Source organism: Canis aureus, chromosome 9 (genome assembly GCF_053574225.1).
Source record: "Canis aureus isolate CA01 chromosome 9, VMU_Caureus_v.1.0, whole genome shotgun sequence".
Taxonomy (NCBI): domain Eukaryota; kingdom Metazoa; phylum Chordata; class Mammalia; order Carnivora; family Canidae; genus Canis; species Canis aureus.
This window is the reverse complement of record NC_135619.1, coordinates 17080205-17102497: the sequence shown is the minus strand read 5'-3', so window position 1 is coordinate 17102497 and position 22293 is coordinate 17080205. Positions and strand designations below refer to the sequence as shown.

The following is a 22293-nucleotide window of genomic DNA, read 5'->3' as shown; positions in this document are numbered from 1 at the left end:
AAATGCTGTATAGCAGAAACTTTCATGATATAGCAGACTTTTCTAATTAGCTCTTCATCCCAGTAAACTAAGTTTAGTTTGCCTGTTTTTTACCTGGTTAATTTAACTTACTTTACATTTTCTCTTAGTTGCTTCACTAGTTTAATATTAACATCTGCTTCCAGTAATGCTGTACATACTTCTTTTAGCATGGCATTTAATACCTGCAAATAAATACATAAAAATTCAACACTCCCAGTGTATCATTTCGATTGTATAAAAATAATGGCTGATCAGTCATCATATACTACCATAGCTTAATAAAAACAATACTACACTGCTAGAGAAAAAATTTTTTCAATTAGCCTCAGAGAGGTAATCTTATCAAATGTCTAATCATTTTATCAAAATAAGATCTTACACTCAGTTTTATTTAACCATGTATTATCACAATTTTATTCCTATATTGAAGTAACAACAGTAAAGGCAATATGCAAGCCAAAGAAAGTTATTACACAATGGATGTTACCATTGAACACCTTCTGTTGCTGATACACAGCACTTTATATTCACAATATCTGCTTAATTTGACTACCAGGAGAAAATTAACAAAAGAAAATGACCTGGTCTGACCTAGCAGTCTTACTATTTCCACTCAGAGCAGGAGCAGAAGAACAAAGTTGAAAAGAAAACTAACCTCCCTTAATAACTATCATCACATATTTGCTGAGTTATAAGGTACTTTGGTGTTTTTTTTTTTAAAGATTTTATTTATTTATTCATGAGAGATGCAGATAGAGAGGCAGAGACATAAGCAGAGGGGAGGGCAGGCTCCCCCCAGGATCATGCCCTGAGCCAAAGGCAGATGCTCAACCACTGAGCCACCCAGGTGCCCCGGGACTTTGGTTAAAAGGTCATAAAGTCTTAAAAAAAAAAAAAAAAAAAAGATGAGGCTTCTGTTGCTCATGTAAGTAAGTATTTACACATTAAATTGTAAGCTCCATGACGGCAGGGATTTTAGTCTGTTTTGTCACTGCTGTATCCCTGGTGCCAGCAAAAAGTCTGCAAAATGTAGGCCCTCAGGTACCTGGCTGGCTCAGTCAGTAATAGCATGTGAATCTTGATCTCTAGGTTATGAGTTCAAGTCCCACACTGGGTATTGAGGTTACTCAAAAATAAAATCTTAAAAAAAAAAAAAATGTAGGCCCTGGAATATTTCTTGAATAATTTCCATCTTCAACTCACTTCATACATGCTACAGAAGTTTATCAGATCTATCTCTCCTTAAAGGGGTCTGACAAAAACTGATTTTTCATTAGAGGGATTTCTTCTTATTAATTCCCTAGCAGCACAGTACTAAGAGCAGAGAAGTTGCCAATTCAAGCAACAGCTATTACTCTACTTCCCACCAAGTTCTTCTCCCTGGTTTCTTTTTTCTCTAATATAAACATAAACAGCATAAAGGTTTTACAATAGGAAAAAACTGTTTGGAAAGCCGTTGTTTTATTTATCCTGAATTCCAAAGACTATACAATGGCTTAAGCTACGATTTATCAATTAATAATAATTATTAGAAAAAGCCCTGGATAGGGAATTAGAAAAAAAGATACTAATCCTGGTTCTTCTGATAAATAAACGTGTGAAACTGACTTTTCTTTTGCTGTTAACTGAGAGGGTGGACTAACTGAACTCAAAGATGGTCCCAAATTATTAAATTCCTTTAGCTTGTTAAAAATATTGATACAAATTCTGCATTTTTTTTTCAGTAAGCACTAAGTAATGTACAGAACTGTTGAATCACTGTACTGTACACCTGAAATTAATATAGCACTGTATGTTAACTACACTGGAATAACATTTTTTTTAATTAAAAAAAAAATTTTTTTCCAGACCTCCAAGTTAGAAAGTACTTTTTTTTTTCCTTAGAGAGAGAGAGAGAGAAGAGTGGGGAGGGCAGAGGGAAAGAGAGAATCCCAAGCAGGCCCCACACCCAGCATAGAGCCTGACACAGGGCTTAATCTCATGACCTTAACATCATGACCTGAGCTGAAATCAAGAGTCAGATGCTTAACCAATTGAGCCACCCAGATGTCCCTAGAAAGTACTTTTAACTATTATTTCATTTGATCCTTAAAACCATCTTGTAAGGTAGTCTATTTTCTAATTTTATACATTAAGAAATCCCAAGTTGACTTGCCCAAATTTCTATTACAAGCTACTAAGTGGGTTGCTAAACAAGGTCTTCTAAAACCAGTTACAGTACTATCCTATTAGAACCACAAAATATAAAGTATACTTGTGGACTCTCAACTTTTTCAATTGACAAATCATTAAGATACTAGATTTTGGGGGGAAAATGACAGAAAGAAATATTTTATTTTTTTCAGAAAGAAATATATATGTATATATATATATTTTTTAAAGATTTAATTTATTTATTCATGAGAATACACAGACAGGAGGGAGAGAGGAAGAGAGAGAGAGAGAGAGAGAGAGAGGGAGGCAGAGACACAGACAGAGGGAGAAGCAGGCTCCATGCAGGGAGCCCGACATAGGACTCGATCCCAGGTCTCCAGGATCACGCCCTGGGCTGAAGGCGGCGCTAAACTGCTGAGCCACCGGGCTGCCCAGAAAGAAATATTTTAAATTTAAAACAAGAAAGCCAGGAGGAAGAGTATTTCAGATACCATATAAGGAGTCAGCTTACAAAATCTAAACAAAACAAAACTGAGTGAAGATTTCAGAGAAAATGAATCAAAGTAGACAACATGAAGATACTAGCCTTTATGAGAGTGCTAAATAAAAGTGAAGGAGAAAAATGTGTGATGCCTACACATGCCTACTCAAAAAGTAAGAAGCAGGACACTGGCATTTTAGGCCTATGTCAAGAGAGAAAGAAAAAGTATATCTCCATATCTAAGGCATTTTCAGAACATAAAATTTATGTCATTTTTACATGTTAGTTAAGATTCAGGGCTTTTTTTTTTGTTTCCCTTTTCATAATTCTTTATAGAAAGCTAAACAGTAACATGGTCAACTCAATAAAAAACACTAGTTTTATCAAGTTTTAAGTTTTTACCTAGTTATTAAATCTACATCCAAACAAATATAAATGTAGAGATTACTAAAAATTTATCTCCCCAGTGCTAGTAATGATGTGCAATCACATATCTTTCACACATTTTTACATACCTCTTCATTGATAATGGTGGCATTGCTCAATGAGCGTAATGCTGATGTTATTTTTCTTCCAAGGTCTGCTAGTACCATCTTGAAGGCTTTAAGATGTGATTACAAGAAAATCTAGAAGGAAAAAAATTAAATAAAAACATTTGAAAATAATCAATACCAGTTCCCATAATTGAAGACTTCTGAAGAAGAGGGTTTGAGTTCAAATTAAAGTACTTTAATGTTTAGATACTGTAACTGCAACTTATATAACCTCAACCTCCAGTTTCAATATAGGCATGTCCAAAAGCTAAAATTACCACTTGATTATGATGCCTTATGTTTTTTTTTTTTTTTTTTTTGATGCCTTATGTTTGAATACCTAACTGGAATATTCTATACAAATTGGCAAATTTAATAGATCAGATAATAATATGCTTTGAGGAAATATTGATATAACCTCAAAGCTGGACATGAATGTGAACATGGACATTTTGGACATACGTGTGAATATGAATAAGAGAAGGAAAAAAGTGAAATCTCCACTCAGAATTATTGTCTAATTTATCACATTAAAGAACTTTGTAGGGATCCCTGGGTGGCGCAGCGGTTTGGCGCCTGCCTTTGGCCCAGGGCACGATCCTGGAGACCCGGGATCGAATCCCACGTCGGGCTCCCGGTGCATGGAGCCTGCTTCTCCCTCTGCCTATGTCTCTGCCTCTCTCTCTCTCTCTCTCTGTGACTATCATAAATAAATAAAAAAAAAAAAAAAAAAAAAGAACTTTGTAAACTATTTTGATTCATGCTCTAAGCCAAAAAAAAGTTTTAAGTAATCAGACACTTCACTTTTCATACATATTACATTACCTTGGTTTACTCTTCCAATCACCAAGGAAAGGAGTATATTACTAATTTTCCTAATTTAAAGCTGTTCTTGACTCCCCAACCCTTAAAACAAGAGAACCTCAAAGGCCCTTTCTAGCTCTAAAATGTTATGGTTTTAATAAAGTATGTAGATGTACCTACTACATCTAAGTCCTTGTACCATACAAGGAGTATGGGTGGTAAGCAAGCAAATATGACACATAGTCCCTGGCCTCACATTGCTTATCTACTAACTGGCAAGACAAGGTACATGAATGTGCAGCAAAATAAATACTAAGAGAATTCCTTTTGCCTAACTGCCTTCAAACTGGGCCATCAGCTTCTTCCTACCTTCAGGCTCAAACAAAATATCAGCTCTTCCTAAGGTCTCAAGCCTGCCAGTCTTCAAAATGGAACTACACCATTCCCTCAGTTCTCCTGGGTCTCCCAACTTGCCAAGATGGAGGATCTTGGAATTTGTCAGCCTCCATGATCACATGAACCAATTCCTTGTAATAAATTTTTTATAAATGTGTGTATCCTATTGTTCTGTTTCTGTGGAGACCCTTGACTAATAACAGTTATGTACCAGTTTGAAGCTAACAATAAAACTTTATGATCAACTGCCAATGATTACTTCTGTAAAAATTCAGAGGAAGAAAAAACAGGCTCAAGTAGACAGAACAGGCTTTACAGAGAAGTCTGAATATGAATTTGATCCTGAAATAGAAGTAGAACGTGGATAGGTGAAGAAGACAACAAAAAGGATTTTGAAGATGATATTGCATTAGCAGAAATGGAGACAGAAAAGCTTGGGACATACTATACCTTACATACACATTACGTATGGACTTAGAGATGATCAAGTATGTATTATTTGGGAGACAGTAAATAAAATATTCTAGGCAGAACAGTAGGCTATCTAATTAAAAGGAAATACAGGTTGTAAAGAGCTCTGAAACCAAGTTAAGTATCAATTGTCTGGTATAAGCAAAACCAGCAGAAAAGCTCATTGTTCAAAATGATTTTAATAATAACTCTTCCAAATTAATCTAATTTAGTCAACTAAAATAATCTACACTAGATTCCTATATAGAAAGTATGTAGGAGATTAAAAATAAGAGAAACAGAAGGACAAAACTGCTGACTCATTCAACATAGAAAAAGAGGGGATGAGGAGAGTCAGAAGCAGGAAAGTAAATGCACTCAAGGACCTATCACTGATAAAGAGATGTTCCAGGATGAAGTCTAAATTAAACACTACAGTGCTCGCTTCGGCAGCACATATACTAAATTAAACACTACACTTCTACTCAGGCAAAACTAGGTAATTTAGAACCTAAAAAATTATTATCAACACTTGATGGAATTGAAAAAAATATGCTTACCATAAATTGTTTATAGTTACATGGTTACTTCACCCGAAAGATGAACTACTTCCAGCACTTTTTTTTCTTATCCCGTACTCATTATACTAAATTATTATTGCTTAAGTAAATATTCTTGAGGTAAAAAATAAGAGTTAGATGTCTCAGTTCATCTCCTTTACCACTGTGTTACCAAGAGCAATACAATCCTAATTATGACACCATAATTTACTGTTAGAGATCCTGTCATAAACACATCACCCTCCATATTAAAAAGCTATACTAGTTAACTCTTAAAAATAAACCTATTTTCCCACATTTACCAGATCCTTTAAACTAAAAAAACTTCTGTGAAGTTTTCTAATACATTTTTCCTTATATAAGTATTTATTGGCAGCAAATTTTTTTATTTGCCTGATTATAAAAACTTGCATTTCAGTAGAGGAATAATGGTATCTAATTAAACCCTTTATTTATACAGTATTTTCTGTGCAATTTCCAAGGATGGGTTTTTGAAAGCTCTGGTATTAGTATTCTCCTCAAAACCTCAATGACTTCCTATTTCAGGGAGAGGTAAAGGCCTCAAAATGCAAAATGGACTGTAAAGCACTCCCAAATACACACACACACACTCTGTCTCTCTCTCTCTCTCTCTCTCTCCAGTTTAATCACATTGACCTCCTTACTGTTGATGCTGCACATCACCACCTCAGGGCCTTTGTATTGGCTAGCACAATCTTCCCCAGGCTGTCAAGAGGAAGACAGTTCCCTCCCTCATCTCCTTCAGTTGTTGTCTAGATGCAGATTCTCAATAAGGCCTTTGCTAATTACTTGTTTAAAATCACAACCTCCATTCCCTTTATTTTTTCTCATTGTCCCATTACCAAATAACACATGATTTACTTATACTGTTTGTGGCTGTATTCAGTATACTGAAATGTAAACTGCATGAGAGCAGGGACTTCTGCCTCTTTTGCTCTCTCCTGTGAGCTCACTGCTTTACGTATCCTCAGAGTTATATACTGAACCCTTATTAAAAATGAACTTTATGAATGTATTTAAGATTTTAGGAATAAAGCAAGACAGAAACCAAAGTATGAAAGGCCTTACAAATATCTTTTAAGACCACTAATATAAACCAATGAAATTAAAGCAAAGTCAATGACCTAGATAATTGATATTGTACAATTAGTATCCATTTGCCATTACTTATTATAACTTTTTAGAATTTTCCTAAAAAAAATTCCAATGCCATTCTTAAAAATTAACTACACCTTGATCTAATATGCACACTAAAATACAAAACATCTTTTTTAATGTTACTAACCCTATTATCTCAAATTGGAGTAATTTACAATTCAAGAACACTTGCTCAAAATTCTCTTGTTCAACTAAAAAGATTAACAGAAGTAAATCAGTGTATACTAGAATTTCACAAGAGGACTCTCTACTTAGATGGGGCTGCTGGAAAGGCTGAAGGGTAAATTACTGTATAGTACTTCATACAGTTTAATATCTATTATTTCATTCCACCCTCACAACAATTTTATGATTTAAGCAGGTTAGAGAATGGAGTTCCCTACCAAAAACAAACACAAATACAAAATAACTTCCACAGTCCCCTGGCTACACAGTCACAGTTCCTATAGTATGAATGAGGCTTTAAAAAATAGGGCTGAATACCCCTGCTGGCAAACTCTGGGACGAATTGCTGTATTACAAGAGAGGAAATTATATTTTGAAAGCAAAAATGCACACTTCTCTTCAAGGAAGAACAGTTGCAATGTCCAGAAAGAACTGATAAGGACATTGCAATCAGGATGTCTAAGGACTGAGCTATGTCCAAATCACATGTTCTAACAGGACTCTAAGAGGAGTTGGATAGTGAGGCAATGGAAACAGGCCCAAGTCTATGGTGCACTGATAAGGTAAGCACAAGGCCAAGTATCATACTTACCTGCTGCAGTGTGAAGTACTGGAAAGAGCATGGGCTTGGGAGTCTGACAGACTTGGATTCAAATCCCAGCTCTGTTACATACTGGCTGTGTTACTTTGGGCAAGTTACTTAATCTCTCTGAGCCTTACTTTCCTCACCTGCAAAATGGAGATAATACCATTATCAAGGTAGTGACCCTGAAAGGATGTTGTGAGGGTTAAATGAGACAATAAGTATAAAACTGTCTGCAAGCGCCTACAATATTAACTCCCTTGCTTTCTTGAATAATACCAACTGGCTCTCCCTATAGTATTATCTGAAGTAAATTGGAAATTTTCTTAACAACTCTACTGAAGTTCTGTCCCACTACCTAGGAGCTACCCCAGGAATCTTTGGTGCCAATTACACGTACCTGTAATTCTACTATTCAACATAAGCTGGAGTGTCCAAAAAGCCACTTTCTTCTATATAAACAATCATAAATATTCCTGTCAGAACTTTTTGCCTGGTCTGTGGTTATATAAACAGATCCTAATAACCAGAGATTTCAATGAAAAGCCTTATAAAAAAGTTCTTCTAAAAAAAAAAAAAAAGTTCTTCTAAGCCCTTCTAAGTCAGTAACTAACTTATTGGGTCAATATTAGACCAAAACACTAAATAAATATATTATTAGTAGTAAATACCTTTAGAAAATTAAATTCTACATTAAATATCTTTCCATAAACTAATCAATAGCCCAAACCAATACTTGCTTTCCTGACTATAATACTAAATAAGAGCATATATATTTAAATACCATACGGTATATGTATTCATAGTCTAGCATAACAGAAAAGTAAATTTATTTAACAAAGTAGCTTAGACACATTTGCTAAAATTATTATTTCTGAACAATATAATATTAATTATGACTTTTAAATTTATGAATATTTTTTCATTCTGAATCTTAGTCCTCCAAGGAAATAATTCATAATAATTTGTTTTGTGATTACAGGAGCATACATGTTCATTGTAAAAATCCAAACATTACAGAAATACTAAAGGTAGAAAATATAATTCCCCTAATCTCACACCCTTGTCCCCTGATAACCATCAGTAACAATTTGGTATACGTTCCTATAGATTTTGTTTCCTATGTATATAATTTAGGCAAGTTTTCACAAAAATTATGATTTGGGAGAGTGAAAAGGAAGCAGTAATGAGGGAAATTCTTTTGTAAATATGCTTGCTAATGCTAAAAACATGCTTAAGTGCAAAAAGCAGAATACAAAACTGCATATAGTATAATCCATTTTTGCCCATGAACAAATATCAAAAAATAACATTAGCCTCCAGGGAAATATAAATCAAAGGCACAATCAGATATTACTTCACACACACTAGAATGGCTATAGTTAAAAAGACATAACAAATGTTAAGGAAATAGAGAAATCAGAACCCTCATACAGTGCTGGCAGGAATGTAAAATGGCACATCCTTTTGGAAACAGCTTGGCAATTCTTCAAAATGTTAAATACAGAGTTACTGTATATGACCCAGCAATTCCACTCCTAGGTACATCCAAGAGAAAGTAAGACACACATCCACAAATATCCATAAAATGGAATATGTGATAATAAAAAGCAATGAAGTACTAATACATGCTACAACGTGGACAAATACTGAAAACATTATGCTACATGAAAGAAACCAGTGACATACTCTATGATTACACTTATATGAAATGTCCAGAAGTAAATCTATAGAGATAGAAAGTGGATTAATAGTTGCTTAGGGCATGGGAGTTGGGAGAAAATGTGGAGTGATTGTTAATGGGTATGGAGTTTCTTCATGGAGTGATTAAAATGTTCTAAAATTGATTGTGGTGATGGTTCACAACTCTGTAAATACACTAAAAACTACTGAATTGTATGCTTTAGGTGAACTGTATGATACGTGAACTTTATTTCAATAAAACTATTAGGAAATAATAATATTTGTCATTTCTGGATGATGAACAACTAGTAATCTTTATTTTTTAATTTATATCGTTTTGTAATTTCCAAATCTTTGGTAATGACTGAGACTATTATTTTTTGGATCAAAGGGAAAATTATTTTTCAAAGTGCTCCCTTGTGAGAATTACAGTGCTATTCTACTGAGGACTGAAATGGAAATGCCACTTGAATTCATTTAGCTATTCATTCATTAAACACCTACTGTGTTCCAGGAATTATTCCAGCATGAGAAAAGTTCTAACTCCAAATCAATAAATTACATCAATTTAACAAAGGCAAGACTGCTCTCTTAACTTCAGAAGACAAAAAAAAAAAAAAAAACTTCAGAAGACAAATTATCCATCATACTACCACTGACTTATCTGCTTTAATTTTGCACCAAAGGTTATACTCAATTATGTCAAAAAGTATCAGGAAATTCTCTCTTCATTAAAATAATCGGTTTCCAAATTTTAAGACTCCTTTTAGTATTAAAAAAAACAATACAACATTTCATAGTTTGATAGCAGAAAAGGTATACCAAAAAATCAATTAGCAACAAAGGGTAGTAACTCAAAAACAATGAGAATCATTTAAGATACTTTATTGGCTATCAGATCAATCATAACAAGAATCTTTATGTAAACTGTTACCAAGATTAAAACAAAGTCAAAAGAATTCCATGGAAATAGTTTGTCCAGAAATTGATAAAAACATAGACTGAAAACATGGAAGAGGAGGAATATGTTATTTCAGCTACATGTAGCTAACACCTATCAGCTGAAAGTTAAATATTCAATCAGAATCTCCAAGGATAGTAAAATCAAAAGATTTCAGGGGAAGTGGCCTCTTCTACATTCTTGATTAGGAGAGTGAAATAAGGCATCTACACTTTGGAAATTTTCACTGGCTATACTGAAGTGCAGCCAGGCTTAATAATCAGTGCATGAAGCAATACTCCTCAAAGGAAACAAGGGAAAGAAAAAATCTGTTCCATAATTTAAAAATTAGAGTCAATGTAGCAATACACTGAAGGGAGAAAAACTTGAGAGCAAGGAGGCTACATATACTAATCATACTCCCAAAGTCTAGTGGAGACCTATGGGCTTGAACCAGGGAAGCAGAATGGCTCAAGTCAAGCCCAGACAGCAGAAGCTACTGGACTCAATGACTAAATAGTTGTGGAAAATGAAGGAGAAACAAAAGGCAAAAGTGACTCCAAGGTTTCCAACAGTAACCAGATGGCCAGGGATACCATTAACCAATGAATGGAAGACAAAAAAGAGAAGCTGGTTTGAAAGTTAAAGAGTTAACAGAATAAAAGTTCAAGAAGTTTTAAGGTTTTGTAATATTGCACTTGTATTTGTCATGTTCTACCAAATTGAGATTTTGAGCACATCTACTATAATACCTTGTAATGTCCTACTAAAGATGGATAGTGAGCACATAGGCATTCATTTTATTATTGTTTTAAAATTGAACAAATATTACAAAATTCAGGTAGAAACAAGGAGTCAAAACTCATATGTATGATATAATAATGAAAAAAAACCAGGAAAGTGGAGGTAGTAAATTTGGGTTTGGACCTATTGAATTTGCAGAAACTAAAGAACTATATCACTTATGAGACAAAAGTTACAGGGGAAAAAAAAGTTAGAGAAGCTTGGAAATGGTTAGCATACAAAGATAATGCTATGGAAACCATGGATGTAGATGAAAATTCTCAAGGAGAGCTTGTGAAAGACCATAGGATGGCAAAAAAAAAGGGGGGGGAGGGATAGAAGCCCTTACTAATTCCTTTCACTCTCCAAAGGCATACAGAAGAAAATCAGTTTTGTTTTTAAGCTACCATTTATCTTACTAAATTCCAGTGGCAGGTCTAGAATTTCCAGTTAGGTGGAGTGAGAGGAATAATCTGTTTGAAAGAAGGCTTGGGGAATCCCTGGGTGGTTCAGCGGTTTAGCGCCTGCCTTTGGCCCAGCGCGCGATCCTGGAGTCCCAGGATCGGGTCCCGCGTCGGGCTCCCTGCGTGGAGCCTGCTTCTCCCTCTGCCTGTGTCTCTGCCTCTCCCCTCCTCTCTCTATGTCTATCATAAATATATAAATCTTTAAAAAATAAAAAAAAGAAAGAAGGCTTGAAGATATTTTTAATTAAATTAGAAAATACTAAGTGACCACATGAAAATATCAAGAGAAAGAGTTTAGAGAGAAATAATTCCTTTCTCCTTTGGCACCAACATTGCTATATTCTAGGCACTGCACGAAACAGGTCCCCTAATCTTTCATACCCATAATGAGCTTGTTAGATAGTTGAGGAAACTGAAGCTGGACTGGAATAGCAACTTGCTCAGGGGCCCAAAACTCCCAAGGAGGACTCTCATCTATGTTCCCAGCGCTCTCCCAGCTCTTTATACTTTACTAGAGTTTTTCATTACTCATCGTGCTTCAACGTGTATTTATGTGCCTCTCTTTCACTGTACTGTTAGCTCCTCGATGACAAGGTTTGTGTAATTCGTTTCTGTATCCTTATAGATAGGAATAAGTAAATATTCTGTTTAATTAAGCATTATGGAGGAACTAGGTGAGAAGAGCATCAAGAAAGCCAACAGCAGAAAGAGTTTCAAGAAATGGCCAATGGTGAAGTCCTCACTGGCATTGAACGGATACCCCTTATTCATTTACTGAACGCGTACTACACGCAGGGCAATGTATTAAGCACAAGGGACACGGGAAAAATAAAATCTGGTACACGCTGAAAGGTTTTCGGAAAAGTAGCCGCAACTAAAGTCTTGACCGAAAGAGCAAAGCAGAGTGTCAGGCCTGTTAATTGCCTACACCTACTTTGGCTCGGGTAAACCTAAAAACAACTTAAAAGGGTCACGGTGCATCTTTTAATAAAACTTCTGATGAAGCACGCGAGATGAAAGAGAGCCAATGCACCTCAGTCTCGGTGACGAGAGCCGGTGGCCGACTCTCTCCGGAGTCTCTAGCCCCCAAGCAGGGCTGAGGCTGCCCCTAGCTGCCAGTCCCTAGTCGGGGGCGGGAAAAAGCAAGACACTTACCGCAAAAAAGCACCGCTACCGCTGCGGCCCAAAGGGGCCGGGGAGTCTTTCGCGAGGCCCCCGCAACGTGGAAGGAAACCAAGGAAAGCAGGGGTCAGACAGACAGGTGCGACTCCAAAGCCCGACTTCCCAAACTATACAAACTAGGGCTCCAGCGCCCAGCACAGCGACGCCAACTCCCACCAGCTGGAGGACCGACGATTGCCACCGAACCTTCCGCCCAATGAGGAAACGTCACCACTCCGCGAAGTCCAGCCTTTCATGAAAAGGATACACTTCCGCTTCCGGGGCACCTGCCGCCTTCTTTCAGTGCTTTTACCGAAAAGGTTTATTGAGATGTTTCTTTGCCTCGACTAGCTTTCTGACATTCCGTTTCCTAGCGCTCCATCACTGCGACAGCAAAGTGACAAGATAGGATGCCCTCTAGGGATGCGATCTCAGGAAAGAGTTCCGGCATCAGTCACTTTAAGAAAAAGTGGTTACGCTGTGCCCTGCCCGCTAAGAGGGGAAGGATGAGATGGTGCGATTGAGTAGGGATTCCTCCCCAGGAGCACTTGAGAACTCGACGAGGGGGCGGGGCTTAGGGATTTCGCAGCTCGGGGTGGGGGGCGGGTTCCGCGGCGTCGGATCTGGCGTGGGGACCGGTCTCTGCCTGCGCGTGCGCGTTGCGAACCTTCCCCTGCGCTGTTTTGTGCTTCAACATGGAATTCCGCTCGGCTCGGGGAGCAGTCCTGCAGCTGCTGCGTACGGTGGCTCCGGCAGACCTCCCAGCGCTGATTGAGTGGATGCGAACTACCCGTAAGCGACCAGCGCCAGGCGCAGGCGGTTGGGGCCAGGATGTGCCGTGGCCGCTGACCTTGGGGACTTAAGACAGGGTGAGGCTTCGGCCTCCTAGGGGTCGCTGTGCTGGTCCCTGCTCGGCTATAGGAGAGGTTGTGGGGGGCACATCTCAAACCGTAGCAGCTTCAGAGTCCAGTTTGGAATTGGGTGCGGGAAGACCTGGCCCTAGGTTGTTTGTGATTGAGCTGCAGACTTCAGACAAGCCACTAGAGGCTCCTTGTGCCTAACCCTTTTCGAAGGAAAAGGAGAGGGGGGTTTCGTCCCCACCCCCACCCTGGCCCTCCCCCTGGTCCCTATTACTCCCACAAGCTTGTGATTTTCAGTAAAGATACTACCTGAAAAAAGCACATTGCAAAATAAGTTTCAGTCTGTGGAGCAGGAAGCTTTTACCCTGCAAGCAAGCTCACCTGTAGCTAATGGATTTATTTTCTCAAATTTAAAGTGAACCATCAATCTGATAGCAGTTTTTCCAGGGAGAGAGAAGGGGGAGACAAGACTTTGATTATTAAGTGTTACTAAAAAGCACAAGTTAGAATCGAAAAGATGTAGCGATTAGGTCTGCTTATTGAAGAATGGTTAGATCTGTTTTGGCAAATTGAGGCCTGGTGAAACACGAAAAAATAAGGTATTCCTTGTTTGGGAGCTATGCCGAACCTCTGTATTCCTAAACGTTGAATCTTGTGTTTATTTTCTTCCAGACTCAGGACTTGAAATATTCCTGTGTGCTAATGACTTCCAAACATCTGCCTAGAACTCTCTTTCTTTATGATGTTAGCGTCAATCAGTAGGTTAGGGTATTATTACCCATTGGGGAGAATCATTTTAGCTAAGATGCCAAACTGAAATTAACTTGAGCAGCTGATAGTGAAGTTTAGCCTGGAAAAGTAGAGAAAACCAGACAGGCAGCTTCATACTTAAACATAACAAGATTCAGGATAGGAATTGCTGAGTCTTCTGTCTCTTCATTTAAACCTTGTATTGCCAGTTTTATTGATCATATCCCAATTGATTTTAAAACGTGCTAATTTCCGTTTTTTTTTTTCTGTATTCCTCAGCTCAGGATCTTTTATTCCAAAAACGCTGAGTACCTACAAAAATGCCACCTACTGCCTGGTTCTGGCAATTGCACAATTATTAAAATACCCTTGCCCTCAAGATTTTGGTTTTGTGGAACCATTTGTAATCAAAATCTCCAGTTTTAGAGGCATCATTTAAGAACTCCATTTTTCAAAATCAGGAAAACTTCTAAGCATGTTTTGGATGATAATTTTGTAACAAGACCCAATAGCAATGGCTAAAAAGTACCCTTTTACTTTCTTAAAAAGCTCTTTCTGCAGCATATCCGTTAGTCCGAGAAGTTCATGGATTTTGTTAAGTGATTTAGAAAAAGTCTCAGGGGAATCCCTGGGTGGCTCCGCGGTTCACCATCTGCCTTTGGCCCGGGCCGTGATCCTGGAGCCCCGGGATTGAGTCCCGTGTCGGGCTCCCTGCGTGAAGCCTGCTTCTCCCTCTGCCTCTCTCTCTCTCTCTTTCTATCATGAATAAATAAATAAAATTTTAAAAAGAAAAAAAAAAGAAAAAATCTCAGTTTCTGCGAATGTTTATTAACGTGAGTATCTTCAGAAATGAGGATGTCGGGACCCTGGATGGCTCAGCAGTTGAACGTCTGCCTTGGGCTCAAAATATGTGATCCTGGAGTACCAGGATTGAGTCCCACTTCCGGCTCTCTGCGTGGAGCCTGCTTCTCTCTCTGCCTGTGTCTCTACCTCTCTCTCTATCTCTTATGAATAAATAAAATCTTTAAAAAATTAAAAAAAATTTTAATCTAAAAAGAAATGAGGGTGTCCCTTTGCTTAAAAGAGTGTTTTAACATAAATCTTAAAAAGCAACTTATTAGTACACCATTTTTTAGGTGGTAAAATACACATAGCATAAAATTTACCATTTTAAGCTGTTTTTTTTTAAAGATTTATTTATTTGTTTATTTGTTTGTTTATTTATTTATTTATTTATTTATGATAGAGAGAAAGAGGCAGAGACACAGGCAGAGGGAGAAGCAGGCTCCATGCCAGGAGCCCGTCGCAGGACTCTATCCCGGGACTCCAGGATCGAACCCTGGGCCAAAGGCAGGCGCTAAACCGCTGAGCCACCCAGGGATCCCCATTTTAAGCTGTTTTTAAGTATACAGTGCAGTGGCATTACATACATTTACATTATGCAACCATCATCACTATCACCACAACTTTCTCATCTTCCCGAGTTGAACCGTAGTATACCTTTTTATGAGGTGGCTCTAAATAGGGCACAAAAAGTTCTTCCAGTTATTTTCCTAAGTAGTGTCCTTCTATGAAAAACAAATTATCTTCTATCTCTAGTATTAAGTACTTGCCTGACATTTCCTTAGACCTTTAATAATTGTAATTCTCCTTGAATTTTTTTTTAAATTTTATTTATTTATGATAGTCACACAGGGAGAGAGAGAGAGGCAGAGGCACAGACAGAGGGAGAAGCAGGCTCCATGCACCGGGAGCCTGACATGGGATTTGATCCCAGGTCTCCAGGATCGGGCCCTGGGCCAAAGGCAGGTGCCAAACCGCTGTACCACCCAGGGATTCCCTTCTCCTTGAATTTTTTTACCATTTAATGGAATAGCAAGAGACAACAATAGGCATTGAGTTTGACTTTAGTTTTGAGTTTTATGGAGTTTATTGAAACTAAAAAGCATTATAGGTAAAATCACAATAATTTTAGATACAGAAAAAGAAGAATATTCTTGATCTCTGAAGGGATAGTGGGATTATCCTACCAAGACCTGGGGTCATTTAGAATGGGGCTGCTAGAACCAGAAGCTTGGGCCAGGGCAGAGCCAAGCACATGTCAATGCCTGATAAACTGAAGATATAGAAGAAATAAAAACAGGAGGCTACATTTTACCTTGATACAGCTTAGGCCAAAAATGAGGAAACAAACATTAATATAGGAAGGATGAATCAAGTCTGAGAGGCAAAGCTCGCAAAGATACCCATCCACCCACCCCCAAAAATAAATAAAAGTAAAATACAGCAGGACCTCAGCTGATTGATTCTGATCTTGTGGCAGAACATCTGTTCTCTTCTATTTCCTATATGTATATAAAGTGGGCTCTTGATCTAGATTTCAAAGTGTAGGAGAGTGACTGCAATCCATTAAGTGAAGAGAGCAAAGAGCCAGAACTGCAAGTGGGATCCCTAAGAAGCATATTAAAAAATATATTGAGGGGCACCTGGGTGGCTCAGTTGGTTAAGCGACTAACTCTTGATCTCAGCTCAGGTCTTGATCTCAGGATCATGGGTTCATGCCCTATGTTAGGCTCCACACTGCACGTGGAGCCTAGTTAAAAAATAAATAAGTAAATAAATAAAATAAATAAATTATATATATATAATTAAATTTATTTAATAAATAAAATAAATTATATATATATATATATATGGACAGCTATCTGTTAACAAATGCTATTCTGAAGCCTCTGACTTTGTCTTGGACATGCAGATACAAATGAGGAAGTCCGGCCCACAGCCCATAAGAGTTTCTATTAAGAATCAAGTTACAAAAGATAGAAGATTAGGGTTTGCTTTAAGAAAAATAATAAAATCATCAAAAATCATTTAATGCTTAAAAAAAGGTAACAGTAGGTGACTAGAAGCTTTTAGAAGCTTCAAACTATTTTAAAATACTTTTAGAAGTATTTTAAGTATATCTTCCCTGACCAAAATTGGATACGTTTGTGAGCAGCAGCTACAGAGCTTTTAGAAGTTCTTTGAAATTCCTACAAATCTAAAAAGCCACGCCTGGTTTCTAGATACATTGTCAGATGGCATACTGTGCCAGTCCATATTGCATTACCACTGAGGAAGTATCAGTATAACAAAGATATTCCAGTCTTTATTGAAACCATGTGAATTTATGAAAGTTATCAATTATATGAGGCAACAAAAATAGATTGATTTTTCAAAAACTAAAAAGATGTACTGAGCAGATGTACTGGTACCTCTTTTTCTTTTTAGTTGGTACCTCTTAAAAATTTTTCCATTAAACAAAAAGAAAGAATTATACTTTTCTCTAAAGTATTTTTGTACTTTAACATACTGTTGTGTATTAAAAATGGGGATGATATATAAAAAGAATAGCACATCATAAACAAGTAGGTTTATCCCAAGGATGTATTGTTGGTTTAACATTTAAAAATCAATGTAATTCACCATGTTAAGTAAAAAAAAAAAAACTATATTATTATCTCAATAGACCAGGAAAAGCATTAGACAACATCTAACATCTCTTCCTGATAACAACTCTCATCAGACTAGAAGAGAACATTCTCAACCTGATAATGGGCATCTGTGAAAAATCTACAGCTAACCTCATACTTAATGGTGAAAGACTGAGTTCTTTCCCCTAAATTCAGAAATGACAAGAATGTGCACTCATTACTACTATCCAGCATCATAATACAGCTTCTGGCCAGTACAATACGGAAGAAAAAGAGGAGGGAGGCATTTCAGTTAGGAACAGGTAAATGGAGAAACAATTTGTAATATATTTTTATAATAGAATACTACTTGGCAAATAAATGGAAAGAAGTTACTTGCACAATGGCATGTTTAAATTATACTGAAAGAAAGCATACTAAAAAAAACTATATAATTTCATTTATTTAAAACTAAAAAATGCAAACTAATCTGTAGTGACAGAAAATAGGTCTCTGGCAGCTGAGTGAGTGGAGGGGTTGGAGAGGAGAAGGATTACAGATGGGCAAGAGGAAATACTTGGGGGTGACAGATATGTCCACTATCTTGATCATAAGTGATGGTTTCATGTCTGCATACATCAAATTTATGTAATTCTACACTTTAAATATGTACAGTTTATTGTATATGAATTCTATTTTTATAAAGCTGTCTTTTGGAAATGGCCGCAAGCTCCTTAATCCTTGTTCCATGAGAAATCTTATCTGTATCCTCAGCCTTTGAATCTGGATGTGCTCTGTGAAAGCTTTGGCTAATAGAATATAGCAGAAGTTACACTTTGTCAGTTTTGGATCCAGGATTTAAGAAACTGGCAACTTCGACTTTCTGTTTCTTGGAATGCTTGGTCTGAAGAAGCTAACCAAATGTATACAGTTTGCCTTGAGATTGTCAAACTGTCAGGTATTCCCACCTATCCTATGGAGAGCAAGATACCCAACCAGGTTGTAACTGTTCCTGCCATCCTAGCCTTGGCATTAGGCATGTGAGTAAAGAAGCCTCTGAAATGCCTAGTCTGGTCAAGCCTTTCTTACAAATAACATACTTGAACATTCATGTGCAGATTTTTGTTTAACATAAGTTTTCATTTCTCTGTGATAATATTCGAGGGTGCAATTGCTGAGTCATATGGTAAGTGCATTTTTAGTTTTACAGAAACTGCCAAACTGTTTTCCAGACTTGCTACACCATTTTACATTTATACAAACAATATATGAGTAATCCAATTTCTCTGCATCCTCACTAGCATTTTGTTTATCAGTATTTTTTTATTTAACCATTCTGTTAATTTTGTAGTGGGTTTTAATTTCCATTTCCCTAATGATGTTGACCTTTTTTTGTTTAAGTGTTTATTTGCCATTTGAATATCCTCTTTGATAAAATGCTTGTTCATGTCTCTTACCCTTTTTTAATTGTATTTTTTTGTATCATTTTGAGAGTTCTGTATACATTTCAGATATAAGCCCTTTGTCATATATGTAGTTTGCAAATATTTTCTTCCAGTCTGTAATTTGTTCCTCCTCTTAACACAGTTTTTAAAAGCAGAAGTTTTTAATATTGATGAGGTCCAATGTATTCACTTTAACTTTTTTGTTTTGTTGTTTTTAAAGATTTTATTTATTTATTCATGAGAGACACAGAGAGGCAGAGATATAACAGAGGGAGAAGCAGGCTCCCCTCGGGGAGCAAGATGCGACCCGATCCCAGGACCCCAGGATCACAACCTGAGCCAAAGGCAGACACTCAACCACTGAGCCACCCAGGAGCCCCTCACTTTTCCTTTTTTGAGTCAACTTTAAGAACTTTGTCTAGCTCTACATCTCAAAGATTTTCTCCCATTTTTTTTCCTCTTTAAAAATTATACACCACTATATTAGTGTCAAGTTCTGTGTTGTAGTTTTCTTTGAGAACTTTGGTTTTGTCTTTTGCATTTAATTCTTTGATCCAAGTTAACTTTTGCATAAGGTGTGAAGTTTAGGTTGAAGTTCATTTTTATCCCTGTGTCGATGTCCATTTCTCCCAGCACCATTTGTTGACAAGGCTATCAAAATCAGTTGGGCATTCTTATGTGGATCTGTTTCTGAGTTCTCTATTATATTCTATTGCTTTACGTATCTCTCCCTGACCATACCACACTCTCTTGATTACTGTAACTATTATTGTTTAAAAGTGTATTCTTTAATTTCCAAGTGTTTGGAGATTTACCTGTTACTGATTTCCAATTTAATTCCATTATGGTCAGAACAGATACTCTGCATAACTTCAATTATTTTAAATTTTTTATTATTTGTTTTATGACCCAGGATATAATTTATCCTGGTGAACGTTCTATGGAAAAAACTGTGTATTCCACTTTATTTAGTAGAGTGTTTTATAAATATCTGTTACATCTGGTTAGTCGATTATATTTTTCAGTTTTACATCTTTGCTAATTTTCTGCGCGGTAGTTTATCAGTTGCTAAGATTGGGGCCTTAAAGTCCTCAGCTATAATTGTGAATTTGCCTCTTTCTGCCTTCACATCTATCAGTTTTTATTTCATGTATTTTGAAGCTATTGTTTACTGATGCACATAGGATAACTATGGTTCTTTGGTAGATTGATCCTTTAATAAATATGTAATATTTATATTTGTTCCTAATAATTTCCTTTGCTTTCAAGTCTACTTTATCTCATATTAATATAGCCGCTACCATTTTTTTTAAGTTTGCACAATGTATTTTTTCTATCCTTTTATATTCATTCTTCCTATGTCATTATGTTTGAAGTGAGTTTCTATTGGGTTGTGTTTTTAAATCTACTTTGCCAATCTCTGTCTTTTAATTGATACATTTAGAGCATTTACATTTAAAGTAATTATTGCCGGCAGCCTGTGGGACTCAGCCTGGGGGACTCAGCATTTAGCGCCTGCCTTCAGCCCCGGGGCGTGGTCCTGGAGACCCAGGATGGAGTCCCGTGTAGGCTGCCTGCGTGGAGCCTGCTTCTCCCTCTGCCTGTATCTCTGCCTCTCTCTCTCTCTCTCTCTCTCTCTCTCTGTCTCTCATGAATAAATAAATAAAATCTTTTAAAAAAATTAATTATTACTATGTCAGAACTTAAGTCTGGCATCTTATTGTTTGTTTTCTGCTTGTTCCTTCTGTTTCATAACCTGTTATCTGTTACTCTGTTAATCTGTTACTGCCTTCCTATAGATCACTAGAACTAGTTTTAGAATTCTTTGTTTTTCTGAGTATATAGTTTTCTTTGTGATTGCTCTTCTTTGTAGTTACATACGCATAACTCATCACCATCTACTGGTATCAGTGCTTATCACTTGAGTGAAGTATTGAAATCTTACTTCCATTTAGGTCTCTTTACCACTTTTTAAATTGAATTGTTTTATGTATTCCTCAATATACATTGAACACTATATCAGATGATTTCATAAATTTTTATTAAATCATCAAATATGTTGTAAGAAACTAATGACAAAAAGATAGTCTTTCATACCTACTCTTTTTACCCATTCTACTCTAGTTTTACCCATTCTGTTCTTTCCTTTCTGAAGTTCCAAACCTTCTGCTCTTTCTTTTCTGTTGGAGAACTTCCTATAGCCATTCTTTAAGGGTAAATCTGCTGGCAACAAATTCTCTTAGTTTTCCTCATCTGAGGATGTCTTTATTTCCCCTTCATTTCTGAAGGACAATTTCATAAAGATATAAACTCCACAGCTTACAGTCCTTTTTCTCCAGCACTTGAAAAATGTTGTGCTTCCCTCTGGCTCCTATGGTTTCAGATGAAAAATTTGCTGTTGTTCAAATTGATATTTGCCTACAGTTAATGAATCGTTTCTCAGGTTGCTTTTAAGATTTGTTCCTTGTCTTTTATTTTCAGAAGTTTAATTATGATATGTCTTTCTGTGTATTTCTTTGGGTCTATCCTATTTTGGAGTTTCTCAGCTTCTTACAAACCACATTTGGGGAGGGTGGTTAGCTATATTTCTTCACATGCTTTTCAGACCCACACTCTTTCTTCCACGTATGCAACTCTGATACCAAAGTTATATCTTTTTGTATTGACCCACAGACCTCTAAGGCTCTGTTCAACTACCTTTTATTCAGTCTTTTCTCTGTGTTGTTCAGTTGGAGTAAATTTTATCTCTTGTCCTTAAGTTCAGTGGTTCTGTCCTCTGTCATCTCTGCTATTAAGCCCTTCCAGCAAGCTTTTTTTTTAATTTGGATGATTGATTATTTTCAGTTTTGTAATTTCCATTTCATTATTTATAACTTCCATTTCTTTGCCGAGATTTTTTTTTCACTTGTTACAAGAAAACTCATAATTCTTTATTAAAGCATTTTTATGATGGTTGCTTAAAATCTTTTTCTGATAATCCAAATTCTGATTCATTTGGATATTGGATAAATAATCCAGAGATTGTCAGATTCAAATTATGAATCAAGTGGTTATTTTTCCTGTTCTTTGAGTGATAATTGATTTTCCATTGTATCGTGTATATTGTGGGTATTACGCTAGGATAATTTTGAATGTATCCAAGATATTTTGAATATTATGCTAAGACCCTTGTTCCTGTTCAGATTTTGTATCTTAATAGGCAGTTGCCTTAGTTTTAACCTTTTGGTTCTTAGCCTGATAACAATTGAGTTTTCAGTGTCCTTGCAGTGCTGTTCAGTTCTGCTTCATTCTTTGGCACTGCTACAGTTCTTGTTCAATCTATACTGGTGTCACCTGCATGGGGAAAGATTCTGGGCTGCCCTGTCTCACTGAGCTGCCTCCCACCAGTGAGGGTAAGGAAACAAGCAATTCAGGGCCTGTGTTCTCCAC

General features: G+C 36.7%; 2 protein-coding genes across 6 annotated transcripts in view; one reads left to right on the top strand and one right to left on the bottom strand.

Annotated features, from left to right (window-relative positions):
• The window catches only part of SRP54 (signal recognition particle 54), a 37286-nt gene extending 24415 nt beyond the window's left edge, over positions 1-12871 (bottom strand). The window contains exons 1-4 of one of the 3 annotated variants that reach the window (XM_077909017.1): positions 12352-12871; positions 7336-7472; positions 3172-3282; positions 112-203 (exon numbers count right to left, since the gene is read on the bottom strand). In XM_077909017.1, coding sequence (XP_077765143.1) covers positions 112-203; positions 3172-3249 — 170 coding nt within the window. In that variant the 5' untranslated portion in view covers positions 3250-3282; positions 7336-7472; positions 12352-12871. Of the gene's footprint in view, positions 1-111; positions 204-3171; positions 3283-5399; positions 5555-7335; positions 7473-12351 lie in introns of those variants that run through there. The other 2 variants (XM_077909019.1, XM_077909020.1) reach the window with 2 other exon arrangements.
• Positions 1-22293, top strand: part of LOC144320448 (uncharacterized) — a 77859-nt gene that overhangs the window by 31132 nt on the left and 24434 nt on the right. Inside the window, exons 1-2 of one of the 3 annotated variants that reach the window (XM_077909025.1) lie at positions 13019-13149; positions 17533-17742. The exons of 1 other annotated variant lie outside the window; for it this stretch is intronic. Coding sequence is in view for 1 of the 2 variants with exons in the window: in XM_077909023.1 (XP_077765149.1) it covers positions 13053-13149 (97 nt within the window). In the remaining variant the exon portion in view is untranslated. Of the gene's footprint in view, positions 1-12971; positions 13150-17532; positions 17743-22293 lie in introns of those variants that run through there. One more of the 3 variants, XM_077909023.1, reaches the window with a different exon arrangement.